The sequence below is a fragment of the Heloderma suspectum genome, chromosome 2, assembly GCF_057233095.1.
Source record: "Heloderma suspectum isolate Gila_16-S chromosome 2, 16-S_ref, whole genome shotgun sequence".
In the NCBI taxonomy this organism is placed as follows: domain Eukaryota; kingdom Metazoa; phylum Chordata; class Lepidosauria; order Squamata; family Helodermatidae; genus Heloderma; species Heloderma suspectum.
The window spans coordinates 174580600-174600062 of NC_139459.1; the positions used below are offsets into that span (position 1 = coordinate 174580600).

The 19463-nt window shown below is 48.5% G+C and overlaps 1 protein-coding gene across 1 annotated transcript in view; it reads right to left on the reverse strand.

Moving 5' to 3' along the window:
• The window catches only part of LOC146353328 (metabotropic glutamate receptor 6-like), a 37422-nt gene extending 19536 nt beyond the window's left edge, over positions 1–17886 (reverse strand). Inside the window, exons 1-5 of the mRNA XM_084836248.1 lie at positions 17756–17886; positions 14750–15282; positions 3124–3340; positions 443–578; positions 64–218 (exon numbers count right to left, since the gene is read on the reverse strand). Of these exons, the coding sequence (XP_084692374.1) occupies positions 64–218; positions 443–578; positions 3124–3340; positions 14750–15282; positions 17756–17771 (1057 nt within the window). The 5' untranslated portion in view covers positions 17772–17886. The remainder of the gene's footprint in view (positions 1–63; positions 219–442; positions 579–3123; positions 3341–14749; positions 15283–17755) is intronic.
• Between the last annotated feature and the right edge of the window lie 1577 nt (positions 17887–19463).

The window sequence follows — 19463 nt, forward strand, 5'->3', positions numbered from 1 at the left end:
CTCCCTCCCTCTCTCTCTCTCTCCTGTAACGGCCCCCACCGAGGGGTCACTGCCCCTTGTTACCTTCAATAGAGGCCCGTTTGGGCAAGATGGTGACGGCTCCTTCCGCAACCTCCTCTTGCTTCAGAATGGGGGAGATCTTGGCGCCCCAGCTGTCAGAACCTACCCACAGGAACTGCCCGGTCAGGTTGGCATAGCGTGCAGCCTCCAGCACTCGCCTGTAGAGGGCACACAGGAGAAATGCGAATTAAGCATCTCTCACTCAGCCTGCTGGGACAGGCAACTTGGTGCCCTCCAGATGTTTTAGACTATGACTCCCATCAGCCCCAGCAAATGGGGCTTCTGGCCGGGGGTGAGGGGAGTTGTAGTTCCAAACTTCTGGTGGGTACCAGGCTGCCTAACCCCTGCATTATTTGGGAATTACAGCTGAAGGCACACTCACTTTATGTCGTCCTCGTTAGCAAAGATGATGATGCCGCGGGCATTAGGGGTCTCCATCAGCCTCTTGATCAGTTTGTCAAACTCTCCTGGTTTGGGTTCTCGTGGGATCTTGATGGATTGAGCAATACAGACTCCGCCTGACAGATGCAAGAGAGCTTTAGGAACGGATTAGGAGAAACCGTGGTTTGGTGGCTTTGCGTACAAAAGGTATCAGGTTCAGTCCTGGCATCTCCCATTTTAAAAGGCTTAGGAAGCAGATGGTGGGAAAGAATGCTCTCTGCTCAAGACCTTGGAGAGTGCTGCCAGTCAGAGCAACTAATACTGGCCTAGACAGACAAATAGTCTGGCCTGGTGCAAGACAGCTTCCTATGTTCCTATGATGTCCTTCAAACCTCTTCTAAACCTCCTCCCAATTTTTGTACTCTCCCCACTCTTTGCTGGTGCTCCACAGTCCTAGACTACAGTGAAGAGCAGCGATGGCATCCCTTGGAAGCTTATCAGGGGTTCCTGTGGGCCAGAAAACATCACAGATTCTCTTCCCTCTCCATCCCTTTTTCCTTTTGTGTCGTGTCTTTATAGCTTGTAAGCCTGTGTGCAGGACCTGCCTTTTTATGGATTGTATGTAAGCTGCTTGGGGAACCTTTCAGACTGAGGAGCAGGATAAAAATGCTTTAAATAAATCAACATCATAAGTATGCAGCCACATGAATTCTTTCTTTCACCAAAAGCCGTTTCAGCGGAGGAAATCGCATGGTGGTAAAGGGCCTGTTTCCCCTGTGGAAGGAAAAGCAGCTTGGGGTGATTTCTGGTGAGAAAATGGCTCGGTGGGAAGCATCCCCTTCCTTCCACAATGCCTTCACTGAAACTTGCAGGGACGGGGGTCAACCTTGGAGCAAAGATGTGTGTGCCTGCATTTAATGTATAGTTTGTTCTTCCAGCTTGCCTTGGACTACTAATCCTCCCCTGCAATGTGCAGCCACAGTGGGCTGCAGGATCCGCATTCATGGAGGCCACAGAGAGGCCCAACAGGCCAGTGCTTTGAGTGAACTGTGCACCTTAGAATGTGCCCCCAGAATTCTCTGTAATGCTCAAGGGGTTTTCATGGAAGATCGAGTTGATCTGGTAAGGGTTCTCCAGAGGTAGAATCTTTGAAAACCACTAGCTTGGCCTTCCCTAGCCTGGTGCCCTCCAGATGTGTTGGACTACAACTCCCATCACCCCTAGCCAGCAAGGCCCTTGGCATTGTTGTCTGGGGATAGCAAGAGTGGAGGTGTCGTCCACCACATCTGGAGGCAGGGCCAGTGTAGAGGACAGGCCTGGTTGGGTGCCTGCCAGGGGCCCACATCCTAGCAGGGGCCCCTGCCAAGAGCCCCCTGGACTTGCTCCTCCTCTTCACCCTTGCAGCCTGCTTGTTCACCTGCCTCTCGCTCTGGCCTGTACAACGGTGGTGGCGAGGAGGAGCAGGAGATGCCGCTGCCTGCTTGCTCCCTGGCTCTCTGCCTGTCAAGCAAGCGAGGGGCAGCAGTGAGGAGAAAGCGCAGCTGGTGACCATGGTGGCGAGGAGGAAGACTCACTAAGGGAGGGGCCCGTTGAGGGGGTCTTGCCCAAGGGCCCTCAAGAACCTGGAACTGGCACTATTTGGAGGGCAGCAGGTTGGGGAAGGCTCCCTCCGCTCACTGCTGAAATGAATTTGGGGTAGGAATTCTCAGGGACTAACATTTGGCACAGAGTGCCTTCACGCATGTGCGCACAGAAGCAGGATACAATCAGAGGCCCACAAAACAAGGATGGCCAGACACGAAGCTTGCAGGACCTTGGACTGACGGCATGGTGTGCCAGCTGGCCCCTGCGACCTTTCCTGGCCCTGGCTGCCTCTCCCAAGCGCCACCCCCTTGCAGACAGCGAAGGTCCTGAAAGGGGCAACCCTCCGTTGCAGTGCAGAGCCTCGCCTCTTGATGACTTCCCACCTGGTATGCTCCTGAGCTGGGCACTGAGGGGCAAGAGGTGACTGTGGGGAGGTTCCGACTGGTCGGAGGGCCATGCTCAGGGGCAATGGCCTGTCAGGGTTCTGGTTTGGGGGTCCTGGCCTCCAGAGGCTCCAGGTTTGGGTTCTGTTTGGGGTCCTGGGTTCTGCACTTCTGCTGGTGGTATTGGAGCCTGGGATCTGGCCAGCACCTCCCCCTTCGAGTCTGAGTGCGAAGTGCTGCTCAAGCCCATGACAGCAGGCAAGAGGATTTCGCTCTGGAGAACATAACCCTGCAATTGCCTCTTTAATTCCCCTATGTGGGATCAGTCCCAGGCTAAATGGAGGCTAATACTGACTGGCTGCTCCAGGAGCAGATATGGAGCCTACTTCTTACAGGAGGAAACAGACGCCTGCTGCCTTAACCCCACAATCTGCGGTGTGTCTCCCAAACAGCATGCTCAGCCCTTGCTGCCTCGCATCAATTCCATTCACAGCTTCTCCAGAATTTCAAAGTTAGGTGCACCCACGGGTGTTTGGCCTTGGAACCCAGGCCCTACATATTGTGCATTAGGTGTGACTGTTTTTCTGTGCACTTGGAGGAGGCCCTTGCCTCTGATCATGTGCAGAGTGCCTTTTGCTGAACACTCCACCCACGTGAGATCACGGGGCTGCTGCTGACACCCTCGGCCTCACCCGTCAGGCAGCCCCTCTCTCACCAGCCTCGCGGGAGATCTGCACAAAGGCTTCAACGCCGCTCTCCCCGTAGTTGCCTTCAGAGGCCAGTGTGGAGACGTAATTCCAGCCCAGCGCTTTGACTATGTCCACCATGGCTTGGGCCTGGTAGGAGTCAGGAGGCACCACGCGTGAGAAATAGTCGTAGCGGTTGCTGTCACTGAGCTCAGGCGCAGTGGAGGCATAGCTGATCTGGGGGATCTGTAAGGCGGGGAGAAAATAATAGATGTTGTTGTATTGTCCTACCCTAGCTACACTACAGATCTTCCACCAGGTCTCTCTAGGCCTGAAATATCCTTTCCTTCCTAGGGAGGCTAGAGGCTCTGATTTTGGTAGGGCTATGAATTCACTCTGGGTTTTAGTCAGAACTAACCAGAACTCTAAAGGAGCTATCTAAGGTGCTGAACCTATTTTGGGGTTGGGGTTCAGCACTTTGATTAGCTCCTTTAGAGTTCTGGCTGAAACCCAGAATAGATTCACACCCCAACAAAATCAGAGCCACCAGCCTCCACTGCTTCCTTCTCTATCCTTTTAATCCAGGGGTGCAGAGCCTCAGGCCTGGAGTCCCAATCCAGCCCTCTGGGCTTCCCCAGAAGGCCACACCCCTTTCCCCTGACCCCACCCCTTTCCCCCAACCATTGATAGTTTGATGGTTTCCCAGCTTTTGCACAGTTTTTTTCCCCCATTCTAAAAGGTTGAAATGCCCCTCCTAAGGCTTCGTTACTGGCAGGAAGACCTTTAAGCTAAAATATGCTGCTATTTTGGCCCCGCCCCTTTTGTCAATAGGCCCTGCCCACCACTGGGATGAGGCCCCGGAGAACTTCTCTGAAGTGGAATTTGGCCCTGGGGCTGAATTTCTGCACCCGTTTCAACTTTTCTGCGGTACCTACTTCCTCTGTAAATATTTTTCTGGACCACCAGAGGCTCGCCTGTCTCTTAACTCTTCCCTACCCCTTCATCAAGTCCTATCCTTCCTCTTCACCTTCGTTCTGTTCCTTTGTTCAGATTGTCAGGCCTTCGGGGCAGGGACTCTATCACTTCCATGCTGGTTTTTTCAGCATTGAACATGTCGCTGACCCAATATAAATGACAAATTGTAGCCATTTAACTAACAGTGCCAGATGCAGCTGTTGTGGAAGTGTGAAGTGACAACTGCAGTTCATTGGAACTGTTAGGAGAGGGGGGAGTTGGGACCCAGGGGGCTTGAGCTATGGTGACCTCTTGATAGGGGGCAGAGCTTGCTTGCTTGCTTGCTTGCTTATTTATTTATTTATTTATGGCATTATATAGGCCACCTAATCACAATGTTCTCTGGGTGCTTCCCAGACATAAAATAATAAAATGCAATAATCGTAAACATAAAATTGTCAGCAAACCAGTTTCACAGCATAGCTAAAAATACAGGACAGATAAGCCATGGATTAAAAGTTAAGATCACACATTTCAAAAGGCCTGGAATAATCAAAATATCTTCACCAGGAACTGAAATGACCATAAAGAAGGTACCAGGTGAGCCTCTCTGGGGAGGGCATTCTCTACAACCAGGGTGCTACCACAGAAAAGGTCCTCACCCTAGTAGCCACCTGGTTTCACTTGGCAGGCACATCTGGAGCAGGGCCTCTGAAGAGGATCTCAAGGTTCAGGTAGCAATATGTTAGTGAAGGCCATCTTTCAGATCCCCTGCTGGTCCCGAGCCTTTAAGGGCTTTAAAGGTCAAAACCAGTACTTCAAATTGGGCCCAGAATCAGCACTGCTGTAAATATAATCTGACTGAATTCTCCACTCCCAATTAACAATAGTGCAACCCTGTTTTGGACCAACTGCAGTTTCTGGACCATTTTCAAAGGCAGCTCCACATACAACACATTGTAATAATCTAAATGGGAGGTTACCAGAGCATGAGTAACAGGGGCCAGCTATTTCCATGGAGGCAGGGTCACAGGGGGCGTATTAGCTAAAGCTGATAAAAGGTGCTTCAAGTGAGAGACCACTTCAGCCTCTAGTGCAGTGGTCTGCTAACCTTTTTGGCTCTGTGGGTACATTTGGGAAATGGAGAAAGTCCTGTGGGCACCACCACAAAATGGCTATCACCCAGGCTGTGGCTAATCACATAATGGCTGCCATGGAGGCCTGGCTAGTCAAAGGACAAATAATTCACCCAAGAAACTGAGTACAAGAGAAAAGAGCTTGAGCTCTAAAGCCAATCTACATATTTGACCCCACAGAAAAACAACAAAATATCCAGTTAAGGTTGCAATCCAGTGCATGCTTACGTGGAACCCAATGGGAATTACTTCTGAGTAGACCTACACAGGGTTGCTCTGCTCATCCTATCCCCCCCCCCCACACACATACCTTTCTTCAGCCCAAATGAAAGGAAATTGCCCCGAGCCCCCAAAAGTGGTTTTGTGGTTTCCGGGCTTTTGTGCAGGCCCCCCCGCCCCCCACATCTAAAAGGCTGAAATGTGTCTCCTGAGGCTTAGTTACTGGCAATAACAGCTTCTCTTATAACACTACTATAACACTTACAACAGTACTAGCTAAAATATGCTCATAGTTTGCCCCTGCCCTGCCCATCACTGGACTGCTGCCCAGAGAGCTTCTCTGAAGTGAAACTCAGCCCTCAGACTGAAAGAGGTTCTGCGCCCTTGTTTTAGAGGAAAAACAGTTATTTTGCTATAAAAGAGAAAGAAAGAAACACCAAGAAGTCAGTAATTAAAGCCACCACCACCACCACACTGAAGAGAAACCGATTGACTGAACGGTAGTTCATCATGAAATTTCCAGCTGCACTGAACAAGAAGCAATAAAATGGGCAGAACTTGAAAAAAGGGAGCTACTGATGAACATTGCAGGGGACATTTCCTGACAGGACGTACCTGTGAGTAAATATTATGGAAAGACCTTGGCCATGGGGAAGGAGCACTGCCATATAATATAATGCTGTATATTAATAAATGCCCTGTGGGGTGACCATTTTAATTCCTCTTCCAGATGATCGCGGGAAAACAACGCCTCTGTAGGGCTAAAGGGCCCTAGCGGGGAATCAACCTGTGATGTTTTGTGCAGGGCCCAGGAGGCCTGAGAGGGCCACACTGAGCATACAACAGCTGCTGCGGTAGAAGTCGACTGAATGTTGGGTTTAGATGAGGGAAGCAGAGGTTCAGATCCCCGCTCTGTGATGAAGCTCAGTAAGTGCCCTTGGGCAATGCTCTCTTTCTCTCACACCCACAGACCACATCAGTTTCCCCCAACATAGTGCCTTCCAGATGTTTTGGACTACAACTCCCAGCATCCCTGAACATTGGCCCTGGTAGCTGGGGCTGATGGGAGTTGAAATCCAAGACATCTGGAGGGCACCATGGTGGTCGGGGAAGTCTGGCCTGTATCAGAGCGTCATTGTGCTTATACACTGAAAATGACTAACAAAAATGCTACACAGGAAATGGAAGTTAGGGGTTAGAATGCTGCTTTACTCCAGCACTGTAATTTTGGGGGCTGCATGAGGGACAGCCTGAGGGATTCCCATTCACAGAAGCTGGGAGAGGAAACTGAGCCCCGGGGGCATCAAAAAGGACTAAGCTGACTGTCCTGGCTCTTTCCCAACTCCCTTTGATTCCTATCTCCATGATCCTCTCCCAGTGTTTGAGAGAGATCCCAGGACTCTTGGTCCCCCCTTAGCCAGAATCCCCTTTCCCAGAGGGAATCCTGGATCTTAATCCATCCCGCTCTGCCTAGAAAGCGAGGTGCCCCCCCCCCCTTGGTCTGTCGGAAGAACCAAATTGTCCCATTTCCCTTTCCGCAACATCTCTGTTTCCCGTCTCGCTGGGTCTGTGAGAAGCCCCATTAAAGCGATTAGTGATGGGGATTAGGGAGGTTTTAGTGAAATGAGCAGCAGCTCCAGTCAGGAACAGCTGAGGCTGGGAAGCAGGGGGGAGGAACATGTCAGGCTGCAGCTGCCCGGCCCGTGTGCAAGCGAGAGTGTTGAGCTAGGTCTCTATGGCAGAAGGTGTGCAAGGCAGGCAGGCTGACATCTGTGGCCCTCCCCTTGAGTGTGGGCATTTCTACACCAGCCTAAAATCCTGCATTTAAAATGGTGCTTTCTGGGGGGAGGATCACGACAACTCCCTTTTTCACGTGCTTCCTTTCCCCCCACCCCTTCCCCCTCCTTCTCCCCGTATCTGAGTCTTCCATTATCTTTCACTGATCTCGCTCCTCTTCTTGCCGCTTTAAGCCTTTTCTTCTTGGAGGAAGCTGAAGCGGAACACAAGGGGGTAATTTGATAGCTCATTATCTGCGATCTATTTAAAAATGGAACAACGGGCATTTAGTGCAGGAGGGTCACGGCGTCATGTAAACAGCCCTCAAACTTCCGTGAAGGAGAAATCTGAAACGCAGGATAAAAGCTCTGTGTGAAGGAGCCCATTGAGCGGGTTCCCTTCAGGATTTCCTTGCGCTCATGAATGTCTGGATATGTCTGTGAACTCACAGATTGTGAGAAAGCAGGAGAGGCAGACACGTTGGTCTCCCAGGGCCTTCTGGCTTCCCAAGGGGGGCTGAAACATCCCTCTCTTGCATTGCCAGCTGCTGGGGGGAAACTCAAGAATACCGCACACTGGCTAGTTATTAGCCCTTAACACCATTTCCCCACTCTGTTGTACTCATAATTCGTGTGTGTGCATGTGTGTGTGTGAGAGAGAGAAAGTATGGTGCCAGGTAATGTCTACCCCCCCAACCTTTTTAGGGCATGAGTGAAGCAGGTGTTTCAAGAGTTTTCCTTCTAATAATAATGTAAACATGTTGCTCAAACATGTTTGTTTACAGTTAAACCAAGCCTTCCAGATGTTTTGGATTACAACTCCCATCAGCCCCAGCCAGCATGGCCAATGGTCAGGGTTTATGGGAGGTGTATTTTTATTTTTATTCATTACGTTTATATCCCACCTTTTTTCCCCTTGCAAGGAATCCAAGGCGGCTTACATGGCCATGATGCTTTCCATTTTATCCTCACAACAATCCTGCAAGGTAGGCTAGGTTGAGAGTCAATGACTGGCCCAAAGTCACCCAGTAAACTTCATGGCCGAGTGGGGAATAGAACTTGGATCTCCTGAGTCCCAGTCCGATACTCTCGCCACTACACTACACTGGCTCTCCAGTTGTAGCCCAAAACATCTGGAGGGCAACAGCTGACATACCCCTGGTTTTAAAAGTAACTCTTTTAATGAACTTTTCAATAACCATATCTGCTTCTCCCTTTCTGTGCCCATTATGATCTTATAGGGGCCAAACAAGACTTGATGCTATCTGTGTGAATGCAATTAATGTTAATTTTGTAAAAATGTAATAAGAGCAGTGGGGTAATGGTGGTGAGGATCGCGGGGGGAAGGGGGAGGGGTTAACTCCCCCCTCGCAATGATGCTGCTTGGGTGGGAGCATTGATAAATGGTTGTTATATTTTTAAAAACATGCCCATTAATTGCCTTCCTGCAATTGCATGAAGGCAATTAATGGGGCTATTCACACAACACGCCAACTCACGCTCAGTGGTTGAGTGTGTGTTGTTATTGAATCGAGGGTTAGCATGTTGTCCGAACCCAGGACATTTTCCGCAGGGTGGCTTGATAACCATGCAGTGTGGCTTGTTATCCACTGTGACAACCCAGCAACAAACCATGGGTTCTCAAGGTGGCTTATTCAAGAAAAATAAGCCACACTGCATGGTTTATAAGCCACCCTGCAGAAAATGTCCTGGGTCCAGACAACATGCTAACCCCATGGTGGAACAAACAACCCATGGTTCAACAACAACCCACACTCAACCACTGAGTGTGGCTTAGCATGTTGTGTGAACCCAATCAATGTCACATCTAGTTTATCCCTGAGCTACATCGTCCACAAGCCACAATAAGGTGATACATTTACTAGGGACCAGCTACAATGTCAGCAAATACTGAGCACAGTTTCGAGTTCTCCAGAATTCTTCTTCAGGCAGGATGTTAAGCAAAACAGGGGAGAGAAAAAGTTGGGCATGACCTTGGTGCCCAAACATCTGCAGTTTGTAACAGTCTTCAGTTGGAGGTGTTGGTGGGCTTACTGCACAATTCTCTATATGGCTTTACTCAGAGGTAAGTCTCACTTAATTCAGTGGGACTTACTCCCTGGTAAGTGGTGACAGGATTGTAGCCTTCCTTAGATTATTCCCAGTAGGTGTAAAACAGATTTTGGATCGCACCATTGACTGCTTGGATGACGAAGCAATGACATCTGTTCCCTGTGTTTTGGAAATTAAAATAGAATAGAATAGATGTGACTTAATATGAATGATTTTACGCCTTAATGATTGTGTGCAAAGGATCAGCAAGTGGTACCTACTCCATATTAATTAACTCAGATCACATCACTTTGGGTATTTTATAGAGATGTGTCTAAGGGCACAATCCTATGTATGATTAGACAGGAAAAAAGTCCTACAACTCCCTGCATGCTCCAGCTAACAATATATTTATCAACCCACCCCAATTAGTACACTTGGTATCCCATGCATAGACTAAAGCTGGGTACTAAAAAGAAGGTGGGTGGTTAACAAACCACTGGGTTCTGGATGGTTTGTTAACCACCCCAACCACTCACCTTTGCTGGGTTTGGACATCGCAACGGCCCTGTTCACAGGTAACACTGAGCTACCATGGTTAGTGTTATGTGGACCACGATGGCTTAGCGTGTCGTGTGTGGCAAGAAAATCCTAAAAACAATGGTTAGTAAATCACACTGGGTAATCATCCTCCTGCATCGGGGTTAAGGGGCCTCAGGGTGGCTGACCGTGATGTGCAGCGGGCTCTCTGGAGGTTAAGACGGGCTCCAGGTGGTTTCTAGGCTGCGACCCTAGAGGTGGCGGCCCAGAGCATCCCGCACTTCCAGCGATGCTCTAGGCATCATGGCTGGACACTATGGTTGCCACTGCATAGTGACGGATGGAGTGGGGGGCGGGCAGATTTTCCTGGCATGACGGCCACTGGGATAACCAGTGGCAGGGATGGTGGGAGGCCAGGAACTAACTTACAACAGGGATAGGTAAGTAAACCACAGTGTGTTGCGGAATTCCCAGTCATGTGATGGGCACATGCGTTGTGGTTTCCCTACCCCCCCCCATTGTAGTTCCCTTAACCACCCTCTCCCTCTGATCAGGGCCAACAAGTCACACCAGCAAGGGGTAATTATGTAAATCCAGCCGGCAGATGACTGGCACACACAGGGTGGTTAACAAGATGACCATCATGTCATGCGAACCAGGACTTTCCCTTCCTGTGTTTTAGCACCCAGGTTTAGTCTATACATGGGATACCTACTTTACTAATTGGGGTGGGTGGGTTGATGAATACATTATTATGGGTTTGGGGTTAGTCTGAATGACCTTTCAGGGGTCCCTTACAGCCCTGTGCCTATGACTGCAAATAGATTCAGGATCCCTTCCAACTATGTCATCCTTGACGTTTAAGATCTGTAAGCAGAGCTATCACCATGGGTACCTTGAGGCAATATCTCCTAAGACCTGACAAAGAACAATGGATAGCCCGCACCATTCTGGTGCTATGTTTCAACAGGAGCTGGGATAGATAGCCCAAGAAGGCCTAGGTGATGGGTGGAGGTGACTCATCTTTCTTTCCCCACTAGACAAGGGGAGGGATGAGTGAGGTCAGTGTCTGCAGCAAGAAGTCCATCTGTGCTGGAGGAACTGGGTCTGGAAGGGAGGCAGAGAGATGACTTGGCTCTCTGCAGGAAATCCTGTGGCACTCTGGCATCCCCTAGACATCTGATGGCGAGCAGGGATCTGTTGGAGGGCTAATGCTGTGAGCCCTCATCTAATGCTCAGCCTGTAGAGATGTGTAAGTAAACCTTATATCAAGAAAGTCTCCAGTGACCTCCCTCTAAGGAAACTGAACCCGGGTAAATGTTGGAACCCCTGAAACTTCTCACTGTTCAGACGTGGGGTGCACATGTATAACAATGTAAAGCAATAGCTATGGCATCTCTTTCTCTCTCTCTGAGGGGTGGAGAGAAAGGAAGTCCTCTTGGCTGGGTTGGACTCTTCACAGGGAGTTTGTGTGAAGAGGTGAGGAATGGGGCAGAAGTTTGGGTTTTGTTTTGTGGCAGAAAGATTAGGAGTTAAGAAGAACATAAGAAGAGCCGTGCTGAATCAGGCCAAGGGTCCATCTAGTCCAGCCTTCCGTTCACACAGTGGCCAACCAGCTGCCCACAGGAAACCCACAAGCAGGACCTGAGTGCAACAGCACCCTCCCACCCATGTTCCCCAGCAACTGGTGTACATAGGCATACTGCCTCTAATACTGGAAGATGCGTATAGCCATCAGGACTAGTAGCCATTGATAGCCTTCTCCTCCAGGAATTTGTCTAACCCCCTTGTAAAGCCATCCAAATGGGTGGCCATCACTATGTCTTGTGGTACTGAATTCCATAGTTTAACTATGCACTGTTCATGAGCATTATCTAGTTGAAGTGACTAAGGCTGTGATCCTATGTACACTAACTTGGGAGTAAGCCCCATTGCACTCATAGGATCAAGCTGTAAATTTCTCATAAGGGGTGTTGACAGGATCTAGTTTGAAGCCCCGTAGACAAGGCCTGCCCCTCCCCTCTGAACTCTCCACCAATCCACCTTCACCACAGCCTCTTCTCTCCCCCACTCTGCTTATCCACCCTGTGGCTATTCCACCCTTTCACCTGGGCTCATCCTCTCTGCTCTGCCCTTCTCCTTTATCAGCCCTGCCAGTACCAGCTTTCCTCCCTGGCAGCTGCTAAGAACCTCTGCCAAATATGGCACGTGGGAAAAAAATTGCCAACTCTCCTACAGATCAGCTGACCCTGACTACCTCCCCTGCCCCTACGCCCCCCAACCACACCATCCCAGAGACTCCCAGCGAAGTATAGTTGAAAGGTCAGGCGTGTGCTTATGTGTGACTGGGCGGCTGATCTGCGGCTGAGTGCTCAACAAGGGTTCTCTCCTATGTGACGAGGCTATGCAGAAATTCAGCAGGCGCAGCCTTCCCCCTGTCATCACATCTCATGCAGGAAAGGACTTTGCCTGCCGATTTTCTGCCTGGCTACAGGCACAGGAGCCCTGCCAGGAAAAAAAGGTTGCAATCCCACACTCAGCCTGGGGAGGAGCTGTGGCTCAGTGGTAGAGCCCCTGCTTTGCATCCACAAGGTCCCAGGTTCAATCCCTGGCATCTCCAGGTAGGAGCTGGAAGATCTTGCTTAAAACCCTGGAGAGATGCTGCCCATCAGTACTGACAATTCTGGGCTAGATGGACCAAGGGTCTGACTCGGTATATGGCAGCTTCCTGTGTTCCTATGAGAACTCAGCCCTTCCTCCTTAAGGAGAGTTAGCTCACCTATCTGTCCGCTGATCTTTCTTCTTCTGCTACTTCTGTTTTGGATTGTGCACCCTCGCTGCTAGAATATGGCTGATTTTTATTTAAGTCCCTCACCCCGACCCCCGTAGTTGTTGTACGCTGGTCTGAGGACCCATTTGGGTGGAAGCTGTGGGATACACTTTTTAATATATTAAATGAATGGAATGGAATAGAATCCTGTCTTGCCCTTCACAAACCTCCTCTATGATTCCTTACCAAAAAAGTACAAGTGAACTGAGAAGTGGCATGTGGGATGAGGCTGGGGGTGAAAAGGACACCACAGCCTTTCTTGACGACTTCCAAAGGGAATTCCATTTGATAAGCTCCCCTTTTCTCCACTGGTGAAATGCAGTGATAATTAGTAAGCTTCTCTGGATGGCTTATCCCAGTGAGTCCCAAACTGTGGGCTGAGGCGTTCTTGTTTGACAGTGGAACGGACTGCCTCAGGAGGAGGTTGGCTGTCCTTCGCTGGAGGTATTTAAGCAGAGGCTGGTCAGACATCTGCCAGGGATGCTATAGCCGCACCCTGCAGTGCAGATCCTGCCCTGAGCTGTGGGTTGGACTCGATGATCTCTGAGGGTCCTACCAGCTATGATTCTATGAGTGGGGCTGGAGTGTGCCTTCAAAAATTAAGCTACGTTGGATGCATCCTCTACTCTATGTTACTTGGGTCAGGGGCTTCAGGCAGTATTGATCTCCCCACTTTCTCTTTCCCAGCCATATTTATGCCAATATATGGGCATCATCCTGAGGGAAAGATTCCCTGATGCAGCCCAAGTTACAGCTGACAGGCACACAGGGGTGGAATCCCAGAAGTATTAGCCTTGCAGAGCCTGGCCTCATCCTCATCAACCAGATAAAGGGGATGCTGACAAGCTGTCATAACTAGACTATTCCACACACCCATTGATCTGGAAGGTGACTGAGAAAAATGTGCACCTGGTATCAAATATTTGGAAGCACTCATTGCTGCATTGCTTCTAGTCCTATCTCTGCTGGATAATACAGTGAACGCACGCACGCGCACGCGCACACCCCTCTGACATCTTTTCAGATATAAGTTCTGAAGGATTTTTTTAGTCCTCTTTAACTTCCCTGTGTGCATGATAGTGCAGTATGTTATTGTGTGTGAGGAATAGTAAGACTATAAGTGGGGAGAAGCCATGGGAGAGGAACACTATGTACACCAAAGATATGTAGAAGCTTTCATGTTACTAAATGCATCTCCACAAACATGAGGATTAGAAACTTTCGAAAAATGTGAATGCTAAATTCTCAGGCACCCAAATTCCAGGCATCTCTGCAATCACAAAAGACATACATTCGCAAGGATACATAAATTCCTAGCCATTTCTAGCCACCACCCCCATTCTCTTTTTTTCTCTTCTTCATCCACCATATATATCGATAGTGATCTGTAACTAAGGTCCAAACTAGATGAGATCTGTGGAACATATAGAGTGTTTCCTGAAGGTTTTTGTATTTCCTTGTATGTGGCTATGAAAGAGACTCCAAATTTGATTGGAGAAGTTGTGAGGGAGAAAGGGGTGCTCAACAATTTCCTGATCAAAATTGCCCTCCCCACAAGCTGCTTTCTCATCCATGGGGGGGTGGGGCGGGGAAGATAGCAGGATTCTATATGTTTTCCTCTGTGGAGAAAACAACAACAGGGGAGATTTTGACTGGGAAAATAGCCCAAAGGGTAGAGTAAAGCACTCCATCCTCCCTCACCCCCCTGCTTTGTTCAAAGTAAAATTCCCCCCTCCAATGCATTAAGGTTTTGTTTTCTAAAAAAAGCCAGAAGTATTACAGCCAATAACCACAGAGGTTTCAAAGTCTGCAGCCTGGCATTACCTTTTTTTCTTTTGTCAAGTTTATTGGCAAACCCACTATTTTTTCCTACAGAGCGATGCAATCTATACTTTTAATTTGATACCTTCTTCTTTTCTCTATAACCATTGATAAGTGCCCTAACATATTAATCCAAAGCTGGCTTTGACTTTGCAAATACATATTTGGATCAATGAATAGACAGCATTTCCAGAAACACCTCTCCAGCCAGCAGTCCTGAGGTTTTTCCTGGAGCAGAGACCCAGACAGCCACCCCGCCACTCTGTTGCTGTTCAGGCTTCTTTCCTGGGAAATGCCGTTTTAAAGGCCCGCCTGTCCCTGTACTTACGGCAAAGAGGCGAAGCACGTTGGCTACCATGATGGAGACGGAGCTGGCCGAGGCCCCGATCACGGCCACCACACGCTCCGGCTTGGCAATGATGGGGGGCTCGCCATTGGAGCAGCGCACGTCGGAAGTGTCCTTCTGGATCAGTGCTTGAACAAAAGTCAGCGACTGCTCCAAGGCGTACGTGTCGCGAGAGCAGGTGTCCAGGATGCGGGCGCCCAGCGTCATGTTGGGGAGCAGGTCGGGATCACTGTTGATCTGATCCAGAGCGTAAAGCATGGCCTCCATCCGGTGGATCCCCTTCTCCTTCTTCACTTCCCCGCATGGTACCCCAGCTGGGCCACGAGCGTGCACGGGGAACAGCCCTCCCAGGGTGATGTCCCCTTCTATCTTGATCGAGTGTGGCTGGGTGGCTGCTTGGCTACAGACCCAACCTGGATCAGATCCCAAGGCCCACAGTGACCATAAGCAGAGTCGTGGAAAGTTGGCAGTGTCCATGGTGCGCTGTCTTGTTGGGATCCTGTGATGCTTATGGCCTGGAATCAGAAGAAAATGTTGGGAATATTGCAGCCTCGTTGGCATGTTACAGGAGTGGGGCAGTATTGCAGAGAGTTCATGGGAATTTTGGGCACAGCTAGCCTTAGAGTCTCTATAGCCTACAGTGTGGTTTCCTGCTCCTCCCCTCCCCTCCCCTCCCCTCCCTCCCTGTCTCTGACCTTCACCATTGCTGGGAGCACACATGTTTGCTCTCTCTCCAGCCAATGTTATAGAACACAAAGAAATGGAGTGAACAAACTTTGTCTGAAACTATGTGCTGTACCTGCATTTTTATGCAAGAAACTGTGAGTAAACCATTTTACCTTTTCTTCACTAAAGAAGGGTGTGGTGTCCTCTCTTTTTTTAAGCCTTTGTATACATGTGGGACTGGTAAGGGCTCATTCTGTTCTGCCTTTTGTTTTCTCTGCTAACTGCCGTTTCAACAGGAAGCAGCAATACAAAATAATTCCCATCAGAAAGAGGGCTTAGAAAGGGGGCGAGGACAGGGCCTCATTCCAACACCCTCCAAGAATTGCCATTCTGAGTAAGATTAATGGGTTATAACTATCTGGAGGGCCTGGTTCACACTAGATGTTTCACAAGTGATACCTAGTAGCTAGACGTGGGAACTGGCTTTACTGGCAAACCCCTGTGTTGGAGGCCTTGTGAGGACATATGAAGGTTCTGCCTTTAGTGTTGGATCTGGGATGGCTCATTCACACATGGAAATCATCATTTGACATTGCAGTCATCAAGTGATGAACATGCTTGTGTGAACCGGACTTTTGTTTCCAAATGGGCAGCAAAATGCCCCAGGGAAGCTCACAAGATAGAGTCATCACCTGTTATTTGTCCCCAGCACCCAGAAGGAGTCAGAGATATACTGCCTCTGAGAATGGAGGTTCTAGCTCTTGTGGCTAATAGCCGTTATGAGAACTACTCTCCTCTGTATGAATTAATCTGCTCCTTTAAAACAACAACAACATGCTAGTGGCCATCTTCACATCATGTGGCAACGAATTCCAAAGGTTAATTACATACTGGCTGCATTCACACGTAACACTACGCCATGGTTTATGTTAACCATGATTTGTTGCTTTAGCCATGAATTGTTTGCAGATGAGCAAACAAACTGCAACTTGTTTTCCCTATTTCTAGTTCGTTTCTCTCCTGCCCATTTTCCCAACCTTCAGAGAGATTTCATTTTCAGCTGCTCTTGCTGAGTACCTCTATTTCTGGGCAGACAGCAACACAAACAAGACAGAAATAATCCACGGTTCTGGGTTCAGACATCACAACAAGCCATGGTTTAAACAAGCCAGACTTCATAAGCTGACAGCAAACCATGGCTTCTGTTTGTGGTTATTAGCTAGTTAACAAACCATGGTTTGTTTGAGGGAAGGGTTGAGGCACAATGACAAGCCAGATTTCAATAAACCACACTGTGACTTTGTGTTATTTGTGAACTAGGCTACAGTGTGGAAGAGTATTTCCTTTCATCTTCCCTTTGGCTTCTTCCTAATCTAATATGACTTTCACCAAAGAACAGGTAACAGAATCTACAATCCTGCCCCCTCCCAGCTCCAACCACTAGACATCATGGCTTCTCTGAGGTTACCTTTCTGTCTATTTCCCCTAATGGTTAAGACAATGCTTACACTTTAAAGCAAGGGCCCCCAAACTTTTTGGGTCAGTGAGCATATTTGGAATTTTGAGACAGTATCATGGGTACTCTCACAAAATGGCCACTGTTGGTGGGGGGAGGGGCCTTCTCCATTAATAAAATGGCTGCCATGGTGGGCATGGCTCATCACAAAACACTCATTTCCCAGAAGGAAAAGTGGTGAGACTAAAAGAAAAAGAAGTTGCCCAAGAACCTACATACAAGGCAGAAGTGAGGGATCTAAAGCTCCCAAACAAAAAACTACTCTTTTGAACCCAAATAAAGATGGCACTGAAGGGCAGCACTTTGCTGTGCACTGGCCTCCCAGCTGAAAAAAAGTTTTTAATTTTAAAATACCTTAAGAAATAAAATAAAAATCAGGAGGGATAGGGAGCCTGAAGGACACCAAGAGTGGTGTCCGCCACAGACATATTGCTCTCTGTGGGCCCCATGTTGGCTGTCCCAGCTTTAAAGGCCTAAGACAACCATGTTGGCCAAAGTGACTGGGAAGCGGCTACATTTTCTGAGCTGGAAAGAGAACTTGTTTATGCCTATGGCTCATGTAGGAAGAGAATAGCCTCCCTAAGGAGGCACCAGCAGTTTCTAGGCTGATCCCTCTGCCAGGGCTGGCCCAAGACATTTTGTTGCCTGAGGTGGAACTGCAAATGATGCTCACCCTTACACCCACCCCTCAGTCAGGGTGTACCGTCCCACAGGCTCACCACGTTATTCTGGTACCTGAAGCTGAAAATCCCACATGTCCCTCTCCCTAGGAGTAAAAATGCAACAATAATAAATAATGAACCAACCATTGTGTCCTTTCATGACACCCAAAATCAGCTGTCTGGCTTACTCTCACCCAGGTCACATGATGGTGGCATGGTTAACAAGCCACTGTGTCATTTCTCTCGCTGCGATTATGCAAACCAGGCTTCTGCCTAATGGCAGGGTTGGCCCTGCTCTGTCCTAACTTTATTGTTGTGATCATAGAGAAAACAAATCAGAGATGCACATCAAGTGGGGCTCCAACCCTTTAGGGTAGTCACCTGCTGAATGCAGCCATGGGCAAGGCAACCAACATGAGGCAAAGAGAACAGGGTTACCATCACTTTCTTTTATCTGCCTTGTGCTTCTGCCTGCATATGTCTTTCTCTAATATATTTCTACCCTTGCCTCACTAAAAAATAAATGAAGCAGCTTACAAGTGACATCCAGAAAAAAACAATAAACTAAGAGAGAAAAACAGCAACAGGACATTAAAAAATAAAAAGACTACTAAAACCACAGCAGATAAAATCAAAGCAGTAAAACACACAAACTGTAAAACAGCAACTAATCAAGAGCAAAAGATTTTAAAAAACAGCCTGGGAAAATAATAAACCATTTTTACTGGCACCTAACACGGGTAAGAGTGGGTGTCAAGTGTGCACATTCTGAAGGGGAAGGGCCACTACTGAGAAGGCCTGATCCCCAGTCATCATTACCTGCAAACGGCAGCTTTCAGCCCAGAGCTGGAAGTGCAGGCTGGTGAGGGACTCTAAATTTTCCTATATCTATGGCTATGTTCCCTGTCACTTTTGAGGATGCTACAAAAAGGCCTCCATGGAAGACTGCAATCCAAATCCCTGTTCAGCAGGGCAAGGCTTGACATCTAACACAGGTGCATGAGTGGAACATAAGTGGAAACACATTAAGGTGTGTTCTGTGTGCATGCATATGGGTGCGCATGTATATAGAAATGGGTGCAGAGGGCTGACTGGGAGGAGAGGGGTGGAAAATGGAAATGGTTTGGGCAAATGGATTCAGCCACTTGGAGAGATGGGAGAGTGAGCAGGTGGGCTGAGGGCTGTATCGTAACTGTAGATGGACAGATGGATCAATGCGTCCACCAATTACGACACAAAACAAAAAAGAATCTTGTGGCGCATTAAAGACTATGTCATCCGATGCAAGGACTGCCATCCTGAGTTACAGGTATATGCAGGGTGTCCACTTATGAATTGCCAGAAAAAAGGAAATGTATCATCAAAAAGGAGAGCAAAAGAGGACAGGTTTGTATAAGATTTGCACGTGCTGATTCATGTGCATAGATGAAAATGTAGAAACAATTATTATAATTTAAATGAAATACAGTACATCTCACCATCGTGTGGAAGACCAGGTGACCTGTGTGCCTATCTGCTTCGTTTGCCATTCAGGTGCCAACTTTTGATGGGCAACAGCAGTTCTTATGATTCTTTATCTTTAAACCAACCTTGGACAGATGTTCAGATCGAGGATGCCTTCAAATAGAGGATGGTTGGCAGCCCTTCTAATAGAGGACTGTCTTCCATAAAAGAGGACACATGACTCCCCTAATGCAGAAAGTACAGACAGTGGCAATCCCATTATTAAGAGTGGCCATTCACAAAAGCATTGTTAACAGGATTGTCACTGTGCTTCCTGCACTTTGTTTCCCTCTGATTTTGCTGTTAATAATCCCCCCTCCCTAGCCATGTGTACATATACCTGTAACTC